This window comes from Brachyhypopomus gauderio, chromosome 3 (genome assembly GCF_052324685.1).
Source record: "Brachyhypopomus gauderio isolate BG-103 chromosome 3, BGAUD_0.2, whole genome shotgun sequence".
Classification (NCBI taxonomy): domain Eukaryota; kingdom Metazoa; phylum Chordata; class Actinopteri; order Gymnotiformes; family Hypopomidae; genus Brachyhypopomus; species Brachyhypopomus gauderio.
In genome coordinates this window covers 14,473,175-14,494,642 of record NC_135213.1, presented here as the reverse complement: position 1 = coordinate 14,494,642, position 21,468 = coordinate 14,473,175, and the positions used below count along the sequence as shown (strand labels likewise).

Here is a 21,468-nt window from a genome sequence, read left to right as displayed (position 1 = left end):
GGGGTTCTACGTCACAGCGCGAGATTTCATTCCACCATCATCATTTCATCTTCAGGACTCCATCATCATCATCATCAGGACTCCCCCGCTAATTGACGTAATGCACGTCTGACCTCATTTCCACGTTAGCGAAACACTTCCTCCAAAATGTGTGCAAAGAACAGGCACGTCACCTTCATACGAGGCGCAGCGCGTGCAAGAAACTAGACGTATTATACCACAAAACGTCATATGACCATTTAATCGCGCCTATGTCGATCACATATAACATTATTCGATGCTTAAACGAGAACGAATGGGAAAAAAATCGCCAAACTTTTGCGGTTTAGCGCCCGTGCACAGAGCCAGCGCGAGGCGACGCGCGGTGAATGGCGAGCGCAACCGCTTAGGTCTGCTAAAAAAAAAACACCCAGCGCTACTGCGTTGCGGCAGTTGTCAGGGGACATCAGAGAGCGGCGCTGCGATTGGCTGAGGTGGCCGTGTTGCCGTGGCGACGGCAGGGGGGTACGGTAGCGTTGCTGTGCGGCGTGATGCGCGCGCGCTGCGTGGATGGAGGAAGCAGCTGCTGATCTTCTGACACGGTACGGGAGAGAAGGCGAACCGCACGAGCGCACCGGGGCTTTGTCGTCCGACGCGAGCGTAGAATGCACGAATGTAAGTCACCGTCTCCCCGCTCGAGCCGTCATGTGTACCGCCGCGTGCAGACGTCCGGACCCGATACCGATTATACACGAACACGTTTAGTGTAACGAGGACGGAATATGACAAAACCGGGCAATAAACCCCCACAGCCTTCAAGCGCACTCATCCATATATATTATATATATATATATATACACACACATTATATATATATATATATATATATATATATATATATATATATATATATATATATATATAGTGTGTTTTATATGTTTATATATAAATATATGTTATATATATATATATACAATATATGTATTTTTTTAGAATTGCTACTTACTCTGTAGAATGATTTCCAGACGTTTGTTTCCAGTGAAATTACTTTTGTTTCGTTTTAACATGCAAAAAAAAACCCCACGAATTGGCCACCATGTGATCCGTGTAACTAAGTTGAGTGGCAGGAACGCGTCTCGCCTTCACGCTTCGTCCACGACACACGTACGTTTGCCAGACGACTCGTATTAATACTTTATTATATATATTTATTACGGTTCAAACGGAGGGGAAAAGAAACTAAAGGTTTTAATGCGAGCGAGAAGCGAGTGTCGGAGGGGAGGCGTTGTGGAGCCACGCATTAGCTAACGTGGCTAACTGGCTCACTCGGGCAGACGCGTTTAGGCAAGTCTGCTGCTTTTCACGTCTGATTTTTTTTAATGTACATGTTAGTTTTGTTTTAGGTTGTTGAAATAACGCTATCATATTTACGGTTCCGTGTAAGTCGGTGGGCGAAGTCTTTACGTACAAAAGTACTTTATCCACCTTTATTTTGTTGACTCATCACCCAGTTCAAAGTCTGTCGGAATAAAAGCACGAAACGACCATTTCCGAATATAGTGGCTTTACCACACGGTTGTAAGTGAAGGTTACACACACACACACACACATGTCCGTGTAGTTAGTGTGGGAATGTAGGGCGACTATGTAACAGGAGAGTGGAGGGTGGGGGCCGCTATTGTTACTTTTTGTTTCCCTTCTCGTGTCGTCTAACGTCGTCGGTTCCTCCGCGGCGCTTTTAACGTCGACGGCGTGATCGTTTCTGTGGGGTTCCGGACGCCGAAATGTGTCCAGAACCGGCCCCGTCGGGTCCAGGTTGGGGCTGAGTGACATTGACACGTGGTGGGTGAACACAGCTGTGCTGGGAGAGAAGGACGAGCGAGCGACTCGTGTCGGTGGTTCCGCTCGGCGTGTCACGTGATCACATGGTTCGGCTCCGGTTTCATGGCCGAGTAACGCGCTCCAACACCCCGGACTGTAAACACAGTGGCCCTCACTGGGGCAGATATAACCTTATAGTGTCATTTAGTCACCCCTAGGTATGTGTTTGTCACCTGCACCTGCTTGTTGTACCCAGGTTTTTATTTGGCTTGCAGTTGACTCGTTTTGCCGTTGGAAGTACAGCTTTGCCTGGCTGTAATTCTTATCATCTAGGACTCTGACCTATATCTGTAAGTCCATATATAATTTTATTTAGTTCACGTGATGCTAGTTGGTTAAGAAATGGGTATGTCCGATGGGATGTTGTTTTCCCAGACACCTGACTATCTTGCAGAATTAATGAGCAGTGTGTTTGCTTTGTGGCGGTTCCTTAAGGCTGCTCTCAGGAGGGCGTGTGGAGGCACCTGCCAGTGATCCCTCGCTTATTGGAGCTCTCCTGACAATGGGCAAGGAAATGAATTAGTCTCATTATGATACTGTCAGGTATGGTGTGGGCGTGGCTTCCCAGTGTGTGTTCTGTTTCTCACAGAACAGAGGAGGTGCAGAAGTTGGGATTTGCTTCAAAGTCCTTCATTGTAGATGCTAATAAACAATTCTTGAATCTCCCATACACATGCACAAATGACTCTTTGAGCTTCCTTCTTTTAAATCACGTAAAGCTCCTTGACAAAAATCTCTATCAGATATAGTCAGCTGATGAGTGGCGATAACTAGTGTTATCAAAAATGTGCTTATGACTGTCAGAATGCAGAAGGGATGAGTGGTGTTATAAGATCTTTTGCATTGGCGCTTATCTGAGTGGACCGTTTGCCATTTTCAAAACATGTCACATCTGAAAAAAAAAACCCCCTGACTTCTGTCCTTGTCTTCACCCGCCAACTAATGACTGCGTCTTTGTCTGCTGGCTCCTCCTCCTGCCATCTTCTCACTATGGCCCAGCTGCACATATTTCTCATCTGCAGTTCACCCCTTTTCTTCCTCCTGCCCTCAGCCACAGACCATGAGGTACAACCCTCGTCCCCAGGAGGTTGTAACGCTTCGGTTGCCATGGCTACGCGGCCACATCGGGGAGTGGTAATCAAATATAGGCGATGCTCTGGATTTCATTTGCAAATGTGACCCCTCCCCCTACAACCCCCCCACCCACCCAGCCACCCAAGTTTGAACTAGGTAGCACGGTGCCCTCACTGTACCCAGCCCCCCACGCTCAGTCAGCCCAGCCTGGGGCTCCCAGGATCCTCTCCCACTCCCTTTAGCCTCCGTCTCCTTCGCTCTGAGGCACTTTGGTCTTTGAGCAGCCAGCAGGCTGTCAGGGCCCCTCTGCCCCATTGACAGCGATGCTAATGTTGGGCGCTGCCTTGACACAGAGAGCCCGCCTGAACCCTGTGGCGCTGGTGTCGCCCTGCTTACAATGGCCTCCATTGTTTGGGTCACGCCTGCCTGAATAAACTGGGTGTGTTTAATTGAGATGGCTGGGTGTGAGAGTCACACAGAATGGGAAGCGTGCACCACACTGGTTGGAACAGCGCGCACGTTTGTGTTATACTCAGACATGTTTGGGTGCTACAAGAAACGTCTTGAGAAATGGGTTTCAGAATGCCTAATTAATAAGTGGGGAATAGTTGTTAGACTCCCCTGCTATGAACGATTGTGGTTGCAGTAGTAAATAAAAGGGTCAACTTACCTTAATTTCCATGACTTCATTTTCCCATTTTGTGAGAATTTGAGATGCCCTATGGTATTAGCCTAAAGGTTACAGGTTGTTGGCACAAGTGCAGAAATACTCAACAATGTGATTGAACAAAACACTTTCAATGAAGTTATCTGCCTGTTGTGAAATTTATCAGCAGTTGGAAATTCACGTGATCTACAGTGATCTACACGATCAGTTATCTGAGTAGGGTAAATGGTGAGTTTAAACTGTCAATGCATGGTGTGATATCAGGTGAAAATGTGTTATTTTTGTGTTATGTTTGACTTGCTTTGGAAAAGAAACCTTTGATGCTGTGTCCTTGAGGTTTAGGATTACGGCGTTTTTGAGTTCAGAACACTTTCTTGCACGTGTCGATGTAGCTTGGGTTATCAAACCCCCCATGCTGGGAGAAAATGAGGCTCTAAATAAACAAAGATTGACTTAGAACGACTTTGTACTATATTAGGTAGTGATAGCCAAATTTGCCATTGCTAAAGGGGGTTTCAGACACCGTTAGAATTTTGTGCCTGAATTTCTTGCGAGAAACATGACAGGGCAATTTGTTTCCGTCAGCTGTCTCCACAGTGTCGAGGACCCTGCCAGGGGTAACAACAAAGTCCACTATGAATTTGTAGGTGAAAAACTTTTCGTATCGATAGCAGTTAATCTCCAGCAACTGTGTAATGATTGCAGGTGACCTTCCCGCTGGGCTGTCCAGATCACTCTCTCGCAGTACGCCGTCCCGCACCTGAAGTCCTGCACAGCGGCTCTGACAGGGAACGTACACGCAGACATAGAGTCCGCCCCGCAGGAGTCTGGCTCTCGGTGACCAGTGGCTGGGGTACGCTGAGCAGACAGGCTCGTCCTCTCGGTGTTCTGGTCACACAGAGTGCCCCCACTGTGCTGATGTAACGCCAACCAGCAATGGCTTCCCCATCCCACCATAACTTTGGAGATTCACACAGACGCGGTTCGGTGGGGAGTTAATCTTCCCTTTAACACTGACGGAAATGAGGCTGCCCGAGCTGGGAGATGGGAATGGGAGAGGTGCATGTAGGATGATTTTAGAGAGTTTCAGCCTGTCTCTTAGGAAGAGTGATGTGCATGATTCAACAGCAGTGCCTTCACTGTTGCTGGATTTGACTTGCCTGTTGCAAAGACCATAAGTGACCAAAGTTCTTATTTCTAACTGCAAAAAAAGAAAGAGGTGAAAGAGCTTTGTCTTATTTGCAAAGTTCCATGCTGTCCATGCTGTGTTTCATATACGTGTGGGTGTGTCTGTGTGTTTTTCGAAGGTGCTCCACCCGTACGCTTCTACGAGGGCTCGTGTTTGAAGTGGCGGAGATGCGTTGAGTGCCGTCATTAGCTTTGTCTCCGTTTGTGGATGGAGGGCTTGTAGATGTGCTGATGAGTTTTGTAGGAGTGCATGGCCTTTGTCTTGCTAATGGAGGTCAGTGAGAGGCAGCGTGCGATGAGGAGATCAGAGCACATGGGGCCAGCAGGACAACTGCTTCCAGGAGCTCGCAGTAGTGATCCGGAGAAGCTGTCGTCTGCGCAGCCGGGTACAGGGGCCAGGTGGAAGACTGCCGTCTAGCCTCCGTCTGTGTCTGCGTGTCTGTTTGGTGGAGTTGCACCTCGGAGACATGTTGACACGTAGGCTGAGGCTTCCTTGAGCAGCTAAAGTTCACTTTGTAAACAAAAAGAGTTCCTCACTTGAACAGGAAGAGGTTTTTTGTTTTAGGGGAAAAAGAAAGTCTTTAAAGAGGAAGAAACACCCCCTCCCCTTTTCCTCCAGTGAGAGAGAGATTGAGGGACTGAGAGAAGGAGAGGGAGAGACAGAGAGACACAGAGAGAGAGAGAGAGAGAGAGAGACACAGACAGACAGGCTACAGGGAGCCGGTGATTCAGTGCAGCACTTTAGGTGATTATTTATTTATTGATGTGCTGTATGGTTTCCATGGCAGTGGCTCATTTGAGTGGTTGTACCAGTCGGAAAGCAGCGAGGCAGTCGCTCTCACTGGCAGACAAGCCTCCGTTGCTCCAGACGATTATTTATTCATCAGTGTATTCTGTGCGATTTCCGTGGCTGTCCATCAGAGGAAGCCGTTTAGTTGCGTCTGAGCAGCCCTCTGATTGGCCGACGAAGGGCTGTTGTCTCCCCAGGACTCGGGGGCTTCCTGTTGCTCAGGGCAGTGTGGGGCCGGTCGCACCGCACGCCTCCCCGTTGAGGGGGACGAGGCCTGCCTCTCCACCAGCCTCTCCTCCGCCTCTCCCCCAGTCTCTCCTCCGCCTCTCCCCCATCCTCTTTGTCCTCCTGCAAGCAGCCGCGGGTGGAGGTCATCCCCAGTCCGCGGGCCCAGGCGTAGGATTCGGGCCGCGCTCCTTCGCTCTCTTCTTTGCACACCGTGCGGTTCATCTAGAGTGGCCGCACGCCATAGACGAGGACGGCGGTCCTCTCAGGCACTCCAGCAGACTCCTAAAGTGGCCCTTCACTTTGTCCTGAGGACCCCTCAAGAGCCTCTCAATTCCCCTAAGAAAGAGAGGTAAAGGAAGAAGGGTGAGCGCGTGGAGGACGGACTTAATGGCTGAGCGTGTGCTGCCACAAATGGAGTGAAAGCAGCCATACAGCAGATGTGCCTGTAATGTCCCCTAATAGGATTTTGGATGGGCTCTGATTTGAAGTCCTAGTGCCTGCCTGCCTGAACCTCTGCTGTGGTCTTTGTCAGAGTGCCAGGACATTGCGTGTTGTTGGCATCAATCCTATTTTGAGACAAGACCTGTTAAACAGGGTTGCGCAATTTTGATATAAATTATAACACCACATTTTGATTTTGAATAATCCCAAATTATGACTTGGTAAAGATACAACAGAAGCCCTTCAGTCACTCACTCTTAACCTGTACTGTAAAATCTCTTTAACATGGTGTGGCTCTGATCTTCTCTGTGTTTCTGTTTGCCTCTGTAGACCCTCCTGGTTTGATGGGGCCGATAATTGGGATGTCTCCGGATAAGAAAGCCGAATCTCCAGGCTCTCAGGGCATGTGTGGAGCAGGGACTCTTCCGGAAGCGGAAAGTGCCTCCAGCCCTCTGGCCACTAGTCTGGACCGGATCGGTCCTGCCGTGATGGTGGGCGTGTCCGGGGTGGAGCCCGAAGATGACGAGTTGACCAATCTGAACTGGCTCCACGAGAATCTCCTGCAGAACTTCACCTTGGGAGGCCCAGAAGCTCCGCCCTGCAGCGCGCCGCTGTTCGACATCGAGGGCAGCGGCGGGGGGTCGCCCCGGGGTCACGCCCTGTCCTCCTCCTCCGCCTCCTCCGTTTCGTCCGGGAGCCCGGGCGGCGAACGGGATCCCCTCAAGTCCAAACCCCCGTTCTCCTTCTCGCTCCTGATCTACATGGCCATCGAGCAGTCGCCCGGCAAGTCGCTCCCCGTGAAGGACATCTACGGCTGGATCCTGCAACACTTCCCTTACTTCTCCAGCGCCCCCACCGGCTGGAAGAACTCGGTGCGCCACAACCTGTCCCTCAACAAGTGCTTCCGCAAGGTGGAGAGAAGCCTGGGCAAGGTAAGACCTCCCCCCGCCCTCCAGGACAAACGCCTCCCTGCCTTCTACCGCTGCGGCCGCGCAGAGCTCGGAGCAGGATGTCGGATCAACTGCGTGACTTTGAGTGAATTGTGGCGAGAGGCGCGTTTACGAAGCACGGAGGTGCGTGTAGAGGAGGAGCAGAAGACAGCAGTGTTGTCCTGGGCTGTAATGAATGTGGCCTGTCAGAGGCGGTGGCTGTGTAGGGGCACTGGGGTGCTTTCATTTCACTTTAGTGTGAAATGAAGAAAGTGTGTGTGTGTGTGTGTGTGTGTGTGAATCTGTGGGTTTCATGTAGCCCCGGCTGATGTCTGTTGCCATGGCAATGTTTCCTCTTTCCTGTTTATGAGAACGGCTGGTGATTTATGTCAAGGTCATATTCCCCCTGCAGGACTGTACCTCAGACAAAGAGGTGATGAGCCTGTTTTATGTACACATACCTGCACGTGCACAGCCCAGCACAAACAGACGTGAGCGTGCACGTCGGCGCCAAACGGGTCCGGCCAGTTGTGCCGTACAGCCCGAGGAGGCCGGCGTGCCTTGGCGGGAATGCGTAAGACGAATCGCTCGCTGAGCGCAATAGTTCCAGACTGGCACTCTCTCGGCCTCGGCTCACTAACCCCGCCTTCTCTCTCACCCAGACCAATGGGAAAGGCTCCCTGTGGTGCGTTCACCCCGAGTTCCGGCCCACTCTGATGCAAGCCCTGAAGAAGCAGCACTTCCCCAGCGCACAGGCCTTCTGCACCCCGCCCGCCTCCCCCCCCAGGTGACCCCCCCCCCCCCCCCCCCCCCCCCACCCTGATGGACTCATTCCAATATTACAATCGCATTAAGTTCCCGCGTAGCCCCAACGGGCCCCTTTTGAGTTTATTCTCTGCGTTTAGCGCATGCTTGTGAAGTTGGGGGGGGGGCGGTGCGGAGGTGTGTGTGTGCTGCCGTGTGTAAGTGACCATGCTTGTCTCCACAGTGCCTCCTCTCCTCCACGCCACCTGTTCTCACAGGAGCAGGGCTACTCTCTGAAAGGTGAGCATCACTTCTGCCTGGGAGGACCTGGAGCAGCTCATAGCCTTCACACGCCACGGGCCAATGTATCATTACACGTTTAAGCACATCGCTCATCTCAGCTCCCTTTGTTCCGTTCGTCCTCCGCCGGTCCGCACGCCGCACAAACGCCACCTCTCTCTTGTATTTTGTAACCTTGACAACCAAGGCACTGGTGCTTTTGTAATGAGGGATCGCGCTGGCTGCAAGTGACTCATTCTCTCTCACACACACACACACACACTATCGTGTGAACAGACACTGGTACATTGGCAGTCAAGTCCCGTGTCCATGTTTCTTTCTCTTTGCAGAATCTGACTTTGATGCTGCCACTGCTATGATGCTGTTAAAGTCCGCCTCTGAGCATCACATTGCCTCATGTAAGAGCCTCCATCACCCGCACACCATCCATCTCCTCGCTTCTCCCATCCTCCCTCGCGGTGTAGTCCGTCACGGTGTTCTCCGTCACGGTGTTCTCCACACGCGGGCCTTTACGTATTCTCGCCCGGCCTCTCGGGTGCTGATGTGAAACGTCGCCGTCTTATTTTCCCTTCTGCTGTGTCCCAGATGATCAGGAGGGACCCATCGACCTGTCCCGGAGGGTTCTGGTGAGTCGCGATCCCAAACAGGACCACAACTACAGCAGCGTGTCCGTGACCCCCCCGCTCCCCCCCCTGCAGCAGCGGACGCCGTCCTGCCCCGGTGAGGAGGCGCAGCAGGAGAGGGGAGACGCGGCCCCCGCCACACACGGCCCACCGCGGGGCCACCCGTCGGGGAAGAGGCCCAGGCGGGAGCCCAGGGCCGAGCTGGACGAGGAGCTGAAGGAGGCGGCCGGTTCGCTCCTCCACCTGGCCGGCATTCACACCAGCCTGGGCACCTCCCGGCGCAAGAGCAGGAAGCTGAACAGGAATTGAAAGCGGCCCAGGCCGCTCCTCCCCACCGAACTCCTTCCTTGAGCCTCCGGACTCTCTCCTCTGGTTCCCCTCCTGCTGGTGTTAGTTTGTTTTAGGTTGTTTTTTGTTTTTCTTTTTCAAACCTGGATCGATGTTTCCGTCATCTCATTAAACAGGCAATACTAACACATACACAGGAGAGAAAAGCCATACTGACACGTTTTTGTTGTGCAGTCAACAGTAAAGGAGGATGAACACTGAGCCACTGCTGGAAGCTCTTGAATGAAAGAGTGTGAGGAAGAGTGGAAGAGTGGAACAGTGAGGGGAAACGAACCCAGAGGAGATTTGCATGCTTCCACATCTCAAAACCACATAAACCTATTTATAGTGAGAATGAGTGCATGGATTGTACAAGGTCCCACGTGGCTTGGCCTTCATTGCAGAAGAAAAAAAAACTAAATAAGAAAAAAATGGAAATATGGAAGTGCCATTGATTTTGGATCATAAGACTTTGGATAAGAAATATGATACAAAGATAAATGCAATAATTAGTTGACCTGAATACTTATTTTATTTTTGTACTGCTGTTTTTGTATTTTGTGTGGTGAAGATAGCATGTCCCCTGGAGCCCTGTGCTATCACAGATATGATGTCAAAACCATGTGACTTTCCTGTCCATCCTGATTGGATCCTTGTCCTTACCCACGTCTCCCAGAGCAGTACATATATACGCGTCACGTCGAGGAGACCGGTGGCTGCATCGTGAAGCCGTTGCTCTTGGCATGCGCACACACATCAGTATTTGTCCCCGTTGGTCTGTGTAGTCAGTGTAGTCTCGTGCCATCGTGTTCACTGCCTTAACTCCCCGTTCACCCGCTCCTCGCTTTTGCATTTAGGCAAGAATCGCAAAGGACTCTGGGAAGGCGGTGGCGAGTCGCGTTCGGTCCGGCTGGCCGCCTGACCTTCCGGTCCTCGCGTCATGGTCCTCGCGTCATGGCCCCGTGTCTGCCACGAACACGGAGAGCGATCGCAGAAGACCGGCTTCACGAATCGGTGAACCCCCCCTCCCCCCCCCCCCTCGGTGGAGAGTGGTGAGGCTGGTCTGTGCCAGCTGATAGGGGGCGCTGTGCCGGGCCCCTGAGATCCCCCCCCCCCCCCCCCCCGGGAGGAAACTGGACACAATGCAGCTTCTGGAAGCGAGCTGGCCACAGGCCAGGCAGGGAGAGGAACAAACAGAGCTGTCCCAGCAGCCCTAGTGGTGTTGGGGGGGGTCATGGGAACAGGCCTGCAGGATGCCGGGCAGGGTAGAGGGGAAGTGCTAGCGTGGGTGGGCAGTGTTGGAGTCCGTCCTGAACGCAACAGCGCTGGGAGTGGATCTGACCTGAACACGTAGTCTCCATACGGAACTCGTGGGACTCTGTCCAAACTCATGTCTAGGTTTGTGGTTTCCCTGAATTCCTCAAGGATATTACTGACAGCAGCTACTGCAGCTGTCTCTGTGACTTTGACCTCTTTTTTTGGGTTTTTTTTTTTTTTTTTTAGTGATTTTTCTTTTCTTTTCAGCTTTTATCTGCCTGAGTGAGTGAAATACCATTGCCATTTATTTCCAGTTCTGGCCATATTTATCCCTGCTCAGGATCTGCTGGACCTGGCCCTACGGCCCCACGGCCCCCCGGCCCCCACGGCCCTGCTGAGCTGCTGGAGTAGAAGCGTTTTTAAATCTGCGGAGAGTTCATCACATGCTCTCCGCGCGGGCCCAGCGAGTTCTGCGATGGCTGAGGAACCTTTAATCTGTTCCCAAGCGGGTCTTTCAAACCTCCCCTATTTAATATAACTACTTCTGCGGCCATTGTGAAGTTGTGGCCGAACCACTGTCACCAAGGGTGCCAGTCCCCTGATCTGTACATAGTTATGGCACAGAATGTGAGTATTCCTGGAGAAGATTTCGAGGTGAGCAACAGGGTTGTAGTATTCGGTTTGAGGGTTATTGAAAGTAGGCTCTTGCTTCTCCCAGACCAAGAACATTTTGTTAATTACACAGCTTCTGGTAACCTCTGTGTGATGCAGGTTAGTGATCATTATTATTATTATTATGTTCTACTAATTCAGAGCTGCCAATCCAATCCGTTTGCTCACATTTGTCTGCCACGTCTGTCTGACAGACTGAACCTTTTGGTTTTGTAAGCTAACCTCTGTTAATAAAATGTTTATAAAGTTTATTTTTGCCAAAGATATGCACTTGTTGCATTATATATGGTATTACAAAATAAAAAATGTTTCTTTTATGACTGTCTGTTACTTATGATTTATAGACGGGATACGAGGCAAATATTATGGGCTTATTGAACTTTGCTGCCACCTGGTGGTTACACCAGGTGAATTGTTAATATGTTAATGGAATGACTCCATAATAACTCAACTCAAGATAAGTAGTGGAGGGAGGGTGTGAGGAGATGATATTTGGTGTAGAATGTCTAGTACGTTTTCCCCCTCTCTCCTTGTGTGGTGTTCTGTCCACTAGGCCCTTGACCTGTATCCTTGAACTCTAGGCCTTGATGCTTGAGGCCTATCGTCATACAGCATTCCCCTTCCTGTGTGTGTTCAGGCTACAGAGTCCAGCTGCAGCTGTCACACACACACACACACACACACACACACACACACACACACACAAACTTCTACTTATTCTCTGAAACACTGACAAAAAAAGAAAGTGAACAACTACTGTCTGTTTTGTTGCTCAACACTAGTGCAGGTGCACAGATAAGCAACATGGGGTTCTAGGCCAGTCACACTCACTCCCCTGGGTTCACTCCCCTGGGTTCACTCCCTGGGTTCACTCCCTGGGTTCACTCCCTGGACCCATGGCACTTTAGCTAAAAACGCTGAAGATATCTATCACATTGACATATTAAAAAAAGACCACAGTAATGACAAATAAATGGAAGCAAAAAAAACCCAGTGGCATGTTCGTCTAAGACCAAGCTGCTCACCCATGTAGGTGCTGACCCGTCCCTGTCCCCGTCCCCAGTAGGGTGTGCTGTTTCTGCCGTAGTGTCCAGGCTTGGATCTGTCGTTTACTGTAACACCGAACAAGCTGCATGTACTGAATGAAGCAGATTGGTGATCAGGGCCAAAATGGCAACAGAGGTCAGTGTTCTCTCTGCTACACACACACACACACACACACACACACACGCACACACACACAAACACACACAAACACACACACACACACACACACACACACACAGTCCTGGCATATGTCCCAAAGAAGTCCGTGTAAACCATTTAATTCGGAAAACCATGGATACAATTTAATTTGGAAAACCATCCCTAAAAAACACCCGAATGTGTTAATGCTAATTCTAAACATCTGAGACCTCTAATATGCCATTTAAAGCAAAAGTAACAATTTTCATATATTTAAAAATTAGATATGCACTGATGTTTGATGAAGTAAATAAGGGATCTTTTTGATTCTCTGTTGAAACACACTTATATAACTGCCAAAGCAATTTAAGCATGTGCTGAATCCCTGTCTGATCACATAAATCCAATCAGATGAAAAATATATTTTTTAATCCGATTGGAACTGTACATCCTACTGCTATAAACCATTTTCATCATTCATTTTCTGTTCCCGTGGGCTTGTGAGCGGTTAGGTACACACACAAAACTAGTAACTACTGCAGTGCTCAGAAAGAGAAAGAGGTCACCCTGCACTACAAAGCACTACAGAGTTTAAGACGTTTTTATACATGTCACCTGACATTTATCATTATAAGACAGCACTATTGCACCATCTTCATGATGTTGTTGTTTGTACATTACACAGTAAGTATACAGTAAATCAGACTGAACCAAAGGAAATAGCCCCTAATTCCTTAAGCATCACTGCACATGCTGTGGTCAAGTGAAATGATTGACATGATGAGGTGGGATTTTGTTGCTGTTTTCTTTCAAATGAGGTGAAAATCCTGACGTCATTTCAGACGTCTTGACAGGTGGGTCAGCCCACACTGGGTCCTACATTTAGAAGTCTAATCACATTTTAGGTGTTATTTGTTCTGTAGGTATTACAGAATTGCCAATGTTTGCATGCAAAAATGTACTCAGCAATTACATTCAATTACAGACATATGACATTTTGAAGGTAAGAAGGGCTCAGAAACAGTTTACAATTTATATGTTACTGAAATGTGTATTCCAGAGGAACACCACACATATATTCCTGATGAAACAATAATTTTGCTGTGGGTTGTAGCATTTCATTCTTCAACCTCTCCTGATGCTCCTGATCTTAAGCCTAAAAGATAATCATACTTACACTGGAAATATTAAGTTCAGAATATTAAGTTCAGTTCAGTACATAGCAGGCACTTGACGTTTCCTTTTCTCGTGTTTGTTTTGTCCAAGCAGCACAGAATGGGTCATGTGTGGGTATGTGGAGGAGAGCAGTGCCCTACAGCACCGGAGGTTCTGGGAGGAGTGGAGGTGCGTGTGGGGGGGTGTGGTGGGTGTGTGAGGGGTGGGGCGTGGTGGGGGGGTGGGTGTGTGGGGGGGTGTGGTGGGTGTGTGGGTGGGGCGTGGTGGGTGTGTGGTGGGTGTGTGACGGGTGGGGTGTGGTGGGGGGGTGGGTGTGTGGGGGGGGGTGTGGTGGGTGGGGCGTGGTGGGTGTGAGGGGTGGGGCGTGGTGGGTGTGAGGGGGGTGTGAGGGGTGGGGCGTGGTGGGTGTGGGGTGGGGCGTGTGGGGGGGTGGGTGTGTGGTGGGTGTGTGACGGGTGGGGCGTGGTGGGGGGGGTGGGTGTGTGGGGGGGGTGTGGTGGGTGGGGCGTGGTGGGTGTGAGGGGTGGGGCGTGGTGGGTGTGAGGGGGGTGTGAGGGGTGGGGCGTGGTGGGTGTGGGGTGGGGCGTGTGGGGGGGTGGGTGTGTGTGACGGGTGGGGTGTGGTGGGTGTGAGGGGTGGGGCGTGGTGGGGTCAGTGCGAGTGACTGATGTGCATGAGCGAACACAGAGTCCCCTCGCTGTTCTTCGGACTGGGCGTCCAGCCGCCAGTCTGCACGGACGAGGTCTCCGTGCGGTAGACGTGCGCGCGGGCCCGGAAGCACCCGAATCGGCTGGCGAGCACGAAGAAGTCCCGCTTGAAGGTCTTGGTGAAGAAGGCGTAGAGGAAGGGGTTGGCGCAGGAGTTGATGGGGTAGAAGAGCACCAGCAGCACCTTGGCGTGCGACACGGTGATGAGCGGCAGCTTGAGGGCCGCCGACATGGCGAAGAAGGAGATGGGCGCCATGCACAGGAAGTCGGTGAAGATGAGCACGGCCATCCGTTTGGCCAGGCGGGTGTCGGCGTGGGCCGGCACGCACGCGGGCTTGCGCACGGCCAGGTAGATGCCCAGGTAGCAGGCGCACACGGCGGAGAACGCGGCCACGTTGAGCAGAAGCAGCGTCACCACGTAGGCCTGGGCCGCCGTCCTCTCCACGTCCATGGGCAGGCAGATGCTGGTCTTCATGTAGCTGCTGACGCCCAGAGCGGGCAGCAGGGCGGCGCCGGCCGCCAGGACCCAGCCGGCCGCCATGGCCGCGCAGGCGTGACGCAGACGTAGCTGTCGCTCCAGCTGCATGGCGTGGGTGATGGTGTGCCAGCGTTCCAGCGTGATGGCGGTCAGCGTGTAGACGGAGAGCTCGCTGGCGAACACCGTGAAGAAGCCGGCGGCGAGACAGCCCGGCCCCGTCTGCCAGTCGATGCTGTGGTTGTAGTAGTGCGCGCGCGTGCGGACGTCCACGCCCGCGATGGTCAGCAGGTAGAGGCCCATGCAGAGGTCGGCGAAGGCCAGGTGGCACATGAGGAAACGGGGCACGGTCAGCTTGGAGCGGCTGGCCAGGAGCACCAGCAGCACGGCCGAGTTGCCGGCGATGGCCAGCACGCTGATGATCCAGATGAGCACACGCAGGAAGGTGAAGCCCATGATGTCCTCGCAGGGGTTGAAGGCGTCGGGCGCGGGCGTGCAGGCCACCTCCGTCACCTCCCTGCAGTGCTCCTCGAAGAAGTACGGCTCCAGGTTGCGGGCGGCCGGCTCGTCGCACAGATGGTTCCTCTCAGACCTGCGCGTGCACATTATTCACACGGGTGAATTACAGAGCAGTTTGGACTGTAGCGCCGTGTTCATTCAATGCGAACGGTTTCAATTTGGCTCCGCCATTTCAGACTCTTCGGGGATTCCCGTCGGTTAAGGGGACCGACCCCGGCCGTGCGCCCCGGGTTCACCTACTTGTTCTTTTTGAAGTTCTTGAAGGCGCAGCAGTGACTGGGGTAGGTGAGGTTGGCCTGCGTGAGCTCGGCGAACAGCTCCAGCCTGGGCAGCCACTTCAGGGAGTAGACGGAAGTGGCGGTCAGCAGCTTCAGGCCCCTGAGCACGCTGTCGGGAAGGGCACTGACGGCCGTACGCGAGATGTCCCTGCAATGACCGCCACACATCACACTCACACATGTGCTCTGACCGCTGGCTCTTTTACCGCACGGTAACGGTCATACCTTATATGGCCGTTAAAATGATTACTTTTTACTGTGTTAATGTGTTCTTGTTTATATTTGTACTGTGTTTTATGGAAATGGAAAAGCAGGCCCCACACAGGTAGCGTATAATATCAGGGGCGCACGAGCTGTTCGCACGGTGCGCCGGTGTGAAATGGCAGCTGGCAGCTCGGCGTGGTGTGGACAGGCGGGTCTGGCCCTGCTTACAGAACGACGGGACCGTCTGCTCCGAGGAAGGCGTCGCCGTGGATACTCCTCAGCTGCTGGTTTCCCGTGAGAAACCTGAGGGGGCGGGGCATGGGTCGGAGACGGAGGTTTGGTGGAGTTGATATACGCAAAAATGGCATTAAAAGCATAGAAACCCAAGCCATCACACTCACAGTTTTTCCATTTTGGTACCGTTGAAGGCGTTTCTGTCCACTTCAGTGAGTCCGTTCTTTGTCAGTCTCCTTTTTTTTTTTTTTTTTTGCACAAGGGATACATAATAACATTTACATATCTAGGGGGGCAGGAATCACAGTTGTTTTGTGCACTTGCAAACATGATCTTTATCTAGTGATCATCTGCCCTTACAGCTCAGTTATTGTGCCACTCGTAAGGCCAAGGAAGGCATTGCTGGGAATCACTCTGATGTGCATGTTGTCTTGTAGATCACTATTTGGCAAAACAGCATATTGTTAGATAAAACAAATAAAATTTGCAATAAAAATGCTGCAAAACCTTTTAAAGCTACCAGACATTTGCTGTCGGGTTGAGTTCAGTTTGAATCTTAACAGCTGTGGATTCTTTCCTATCATAGGACTTATACACACGTCCCTCTAAAGACGACACATGGGCAGCAGGCCAGGCCTTTAGTAAACTGACAAATATTCACTGAGGAACGTTCAGAAATGCTGTGTAGTACAATATGAATACATACAACAAAAACTCAAGAGCGTCAGAGTGGACCTTGGAGAAGTCAGGCAAAGCTAGCAGACCAGTGTTCGAAATGGTCCTGAAAACACAGCATTTGCAGACACAGATTTAGTGACGTTTAGTGGAAGTGGCTGGTTAACTGGACATTTCCTGTCCTGTGAGTAAGCGGTTGTTTTATACTGAAGCAACCTGTGTGTGGGTCATTCTGTGTTATACGTTACAGGGCTTTAAACATGCTGTAGACAATGTGGGAATACACTCCCTTTACTATCTGGAAGATTAAAATGTGAAGAATAACGAAAAAACTGTACTCACAGATATCTCAGTTTGGGAAGCCCCCAGAAGGTATTTTTGTCCATAATTACAAGGTTCTTTGATTTCGTAATAGTTCTGTGTGTAGAAAAATGCAGTGTTTTTTTAATCTGATCCTAAACATCTCAAAAGAACAATACACTCGTAATTAATGTTTTTACATGAGCCTGAGAATGGATATAAGGACTACACGCAGTGTCACGATCCAGGGGCCCGTGCTTACATCTCCTCCAGTGTCGTTAGGTCTGCGAAGGCAAATGCTCCAAAGCTGTGCAGGACCCCATTCTCGGACACGGTTCTGCCAAAGCCAGAACACCAGTAAAACCAGTAGCACGGTCAGCATCACCAGTACCATGCAAACCAAAAGCATAATTTGGTTAGAAGAGTTTGCATTCCCGCTAACGCAGCAGTGTTAGGTACCTCTCAACAAAACGGTCTCTCGTGAGTGTTAATCCAGTGTAATCTGTTTCTTGGATCTAAAGTGCACTCGTTCACATCTTGGCTTCACACCGCGGGCGGTGGGCATCCTGGCTGTGTGCTGCCTGTCGCTGTTACATCTCTGTCACTCATATCACATGTGACCCCGCCCCCCCGAAACACATCATGTTCCATATTGAAGACTAAACACTTTCAATCAAGACTAAATATTGGAGCTGCCCCACACAGCATAAACCCAGTATCACCGCAGTGAATAGTAATCAACATTTGGACTGTGCTTATGTTGTCTTAGTAATTTAACTGTATATGATCATGGTTTATAAAATATATTTATAAAAAGGTGTCATCCTTTTTATTTCCCTCTCTCTTTCTTTTTGTTTCTCTCTCTCTCTCACACAAATACACACACACACACACACACACACACACACGTGCCTTTCAGTAATATACTTGCATATGATTTTCACTCACATTCTTTTGAGCTCATGAAGCGATGAGATGACTCTGCTCGGAAACACCGTGATCTGCGTCAGCTTGATCTCTCTATGCAGAACGAGAAGGTTATTAATCAACAGCCAATACCTCATAACTGACAGGGCAAGTCAAATTCTGACTGTGAAAATACTTAACCTTTCTACTGCCTTTATAAAAGTCATTCACTATTTATGTGCAAAAGAAATTACAACTAGACTGTAAAGTGATTTTCAAGAGCAGTTTTTTGAGGTGGATTTTCCGTTGCCTAAAAACAGCTTTGATGCATCAGTAATGTTACACCTGAGCAACATTTGAGCAGTACTGCCTTCTCACTAGTGTCCTGCAGATATTAGTCTGACTAAAGCAACTCGCATCCTTGACATTCTGGAAGGTTCAGTGGGAGATTTTTCACCATCATCATCTTCTTTTGAAACTTTTTATCCATTACTAATAATATGATTAGACTAACTGATTAATTTTTGGTAAGGATTTTACATTTTTGCAGAAGCAATGACATTCTCAGAAAGAATTACTGGTTAGCAGTTTTTGGGGTCTTTATTTGATTTGATTTGTAAGCAGGATGAATCTTTTCTACATATTGAGTATCAAATGGGAGTGCTGTAAACTGCTTATAGCAGGAAGTTTAAACTGGGAGAGAGAGGATTAGCTTGGCAAAGATGAAAATCATAATAATAATACCCTGAGAGTGATTTTGCCTTGATCTGCCCATTGTGAATTTGAAGTGACTGTATTAGAAGGAGGAACATTCATTTATATTAATTTCTACCAGGCACATTGTAGGCACAGAGGAACCTGCTTTGACAAGGTACAAGGTGAAACATTTGGTGTCCAATTGTCTTTTGTGTCCATGTCTGTGAACTGAATGGTAGAAAAACATCTGTAAGGATGATGGCAAGGAGGACCACATAGTGCTTACACCATAGACACGAGGAATGGAAATTTAGCTTTGGAATTCATCTGTTCAGCTTAAATTCATTTTAAAAATAGGATGTGTTATTTCTGTCTCTCTTATGTCTTGGGAATATTTGTCACAAAGGCTCACATGGGTTGAAGTTGAACGTCGTACCAAGAATGTGTCTGGCTGGTTTGCAGTTCAGATATTACTCAGAGTGAGAGGATTCATGTGCACTGTGTCCTTTCTATCAATCCCAGCTCAGGACTGTGTGTTCCCACCATGTTCCTCTTAAGTAGCAAATGCATGTGTTTTTGTGGCGTGCCCAGTGATGCCCCTGCATTCCCAGCGGCTGTAGTAAAAAGTAGCCAGGCTGAACATAAAACCCTCTTCTGGAATGACACGCAGAAAGGTGATCGCCATGGAGCACTGTGAGATGCCACGCTGCTGTCAGCCGGGCCAGGCGGAGGAGTGTGGTAGGTTTGGTGTTTGAGGAAACACGGGGTGAGGGGTGAGGGGGTGTGTGGGGTGAAGGAGTATGGAAGTTGGGGTAGGTGGGGTAAAGGAGTGTGGATGGTGGGGTAGGTGGTGTGAGGGAGTGTGGAGGGTGGGGTAGGTGGGGTAAGAGAGTGTGGAGGGTGGGGTAGGTGGGGTGAGGGAGTGTGGATGGTGGGGTAGGTGGGGTAAGAGAGTGTGGATGGTGGGGTAGGTGGGGTAAGAGAGTGTGGAGGGTGGGGTAGGTGGGGTGAGGGAGAGTGGATGGTGGGGTAGGTGGGGTAAGAGAGTGTGGAGGGTGGGGTAAGTAAGTGCAGTGGGCAATACTGAAAGTGGCCAGCCAGTGTCAGAGCGGCTGCTGAGCTGGGGAGGCAGATGTTGAACCTCCATCAGCCTGACTGCAAACTGCTTTCACATCAAAAACAGAATGCAAAACAAACTGCCCCGACTTAATGAGCCTAGGAAACATCCTTGTGCTCCTTCTCTCCCTCTCTCTCTGTCTGTCTTACTCTCTCCTTTTCTATCTCTCTCATTCACCCCTCCTCAGCATCAAACGTGCTGAATACGCTTGATGATGCATGCAGATAGCCATTTCTTGTGATGCGTGAAAAACAAGCTGTAGTTTCTTGTGTTGTGTGAGAAACAAGCTATTAATGTCCCTCTGCTTACAGCTCAAGGCCAGGATGTGTGTGTGTGGAGGCTGATAGCCTTGAGATTGCAAAATATATCTTTCAGACCTCTCAACAGCAGCATATTTTTGTTGTCAGTCAAATTTCCAAGCAATAACCCCAAGAGCAACCAGCTGGAAAACAATAATAGATCCTCACTGTTATAGAATTGAATGTTATTGCACAAAGGTGCCATTTAGCAGTTGGACTAAATTTCTCAAAACAGACTTGCATATTACTAATAAATTAATTATTTGTGAATTAATGCACGAAATGTATACCCATGTAATACAATGACTTGAGTTTAAATGCTAATTAATAAGATAAACCTAGAGATACATGAATTATTTCTAACTGATGCGAACGGAGAGTTTAATGTATGTCAGTGCTATCAAATGAGTGTGTGTGTGTGTGTGTGTGTGTGTGTGTGTGTGTGAGAATTCGTGCATACATACATGTATGTGTATGTACTCACATGCATGTGGCATTTTTTGGTATGTCCCTTGGTATCTCATGGATGTTACTACCATGGCAGACGAAGGAACAAGTTGTCCCATGGACTAAGCAGATCTGAGATCCCAAACTTGTGCCCTGGGCATATGCCATGAGCTCCCAGAGGCTGGAGACCAGCATCAGCACAGGCACCAACATCTTCATCATTCTATCCCAGGGCTGGAGAAAGGAGCGCTCCAATTGTCCTCGCTCACTCCGTCCTCCCTTCGTCTAGTGTCCCTAGAGCTGAGATGCTGCCCTGCCTGCAGTCTCTCTGCTGAACCACAAGCTGGAGGCTTCAGTGCGCCACTCCGCTGGAACCCTCCATCACCAGATGCTCGGGCGTCTGTCGGGCGTCTGTCGGGCTCAGGGCCACCCAGGCAGGTCCGTGGCTCCGTGCTGCAGGACTTTGCGGGATGCAGTGTAGAAGCTGTGGGTAGGGTCTCGCTGCGAGCTGCGTTTCGTCAGGAGTAACGCAGCTAAAGCCATGCAAGACCTTGGAAGAGAGGAACTCTGATAACAGACACGTTATGCTCCTCTCTATTCCCACCCATCTTCAACCCCCCCGGTCTCAACCCCACTACACTCTGTCCTCCCATTTCGTTCTAGACACCCTGCGGCCACGGATGGCTGCTTCCAGTGCACTTACGCCAGAGTTGATCAGGCCACTGTTTCCCTGACTGTTGGCTGCTCTTTTGGGCGGACCATGTGCCCCATCCAGCATCTTATTTCTGAAAGGTTTTTCCCCACAGAAGGAATTCTACGCATGAAATAAAAAACCGTGATAACAACAGCAACAATGATAATGTTTTATACAATTAACATGCTGTGGAAATGTGAGGTTTTTCTATGGGATATCGCAGATTTTCCTGGGGTTGAAAGCATTTGAGGAAATTGGTAGACTTGAGCTGTTTAGTCTTAAGAGCTTTGTTTTTTCAGACACGTGATAGTAGTGAACAGTGTGTTCTCTTACTCACCGCAATAACGTCCTGTCTAGCAAGACATTTTAGCCCTAAACCACACACAGACAACATTACTGGCCTTTTGATGGACGCATATACGATGTAATTTAATTAATATGATGCTCAGAAATGTC

The 21,468-nt window shown here is 49.9% G+C and overlaps 2 protein-coding genes across 13 annotated transcripts; one reads left to right on the top strand and one right to left on the bottom strand.

Moving 5' to 3' along the window:
• The first annotated feature begins 163 nt into the window (after positions 1-163).
• On the top strand, positions 164-11,417 carry foxn2b (forkhead box N2b). 10 transcript variants are annotated; one of them, XM_076999692.1, is made up of 8 exons: positions 164-654; positions 4,307-4,454; positions 6,579-7,180; positions 7,840-7,964; positions 8,166-8,221; positions 8,551-8,619; positions 8,807-8,847; positions 8,920-11,417. In XM_076999692.1, the coding sequence occupies exons 1-8, from the start codon at positions 550-552 to the stop codon at positions 9,151-9,153; spliced, it is 1,380 nt and encodes a 459-aa protein (XP_076855807.1). In that variant the 5' UTR covers positions 164-549; the 3' UTR covers positions 9,154-11,417. The 10 variants fall into 10 exon arrangements, with proteins under 10 accessions (XP_076855807.1, XP_076855805.1, XP_076855814.1 ...); XM_076999690.1 differs by having other exon boundaries at positions 168-654; positions 8,807-11,417; XM_076999697.1 differs by lacking the exon at positions 4,307-4,454 and adding an exon at positions 2,057-2,150 and having other exon boundaries at positions 581-654; positions 8,807-11,417.
• Positions 11,418-14,059: 2,642 nt separating this feature from the next.
• On the bottom strand, positions 14,060-20,921 carry fshr (follicle stimulating hormone receptor). Of its 3 annotated transcripts, XM_076999682.1 has the most exons (10): positions 20,356-20,919; positions 17,802-17,873; positions 17,116-17,190; positions 16,896-16,970; positions 16,585-16,659; positions 16,239-16,319; positions 16,046-16,114; positions 15,873-15,947; positions 15,403-15,588; positions 14,060-15,235 (listed from the first exon to the last, which is right to left on the bottom strand). In XM_076999682.1, the coding sequence occupies exons 1-10, from the start codon at positions 20,538-20,540 to the stop codon at positions 14,113-14,115; spliced, it is 2,016 nt and encodes a 671-aa protein (XP_076855797.1). In that variant the 5' UTR covers positions 20,541-20,919; the 3' UTR covers positions 14,060-14,112. The 3 variants fall into 3 exon arrangements, with proteins under 3 accessions (XP_076855797.1, XP_076855798.1, XP_076855799.1); XM_076999683.1 differs by lacking the exon at positions 16,585-16,659 and having other exon boundaries at positions 20,356-20,921; XM_076999684.1 differs by lacking the exons at positions 17,802-17,873; positions 20,356-20,919 and adding an exon at positions 17,313-17,797.
• Positions 20,922-21,468: the final 547 nt, after the last annotated feature.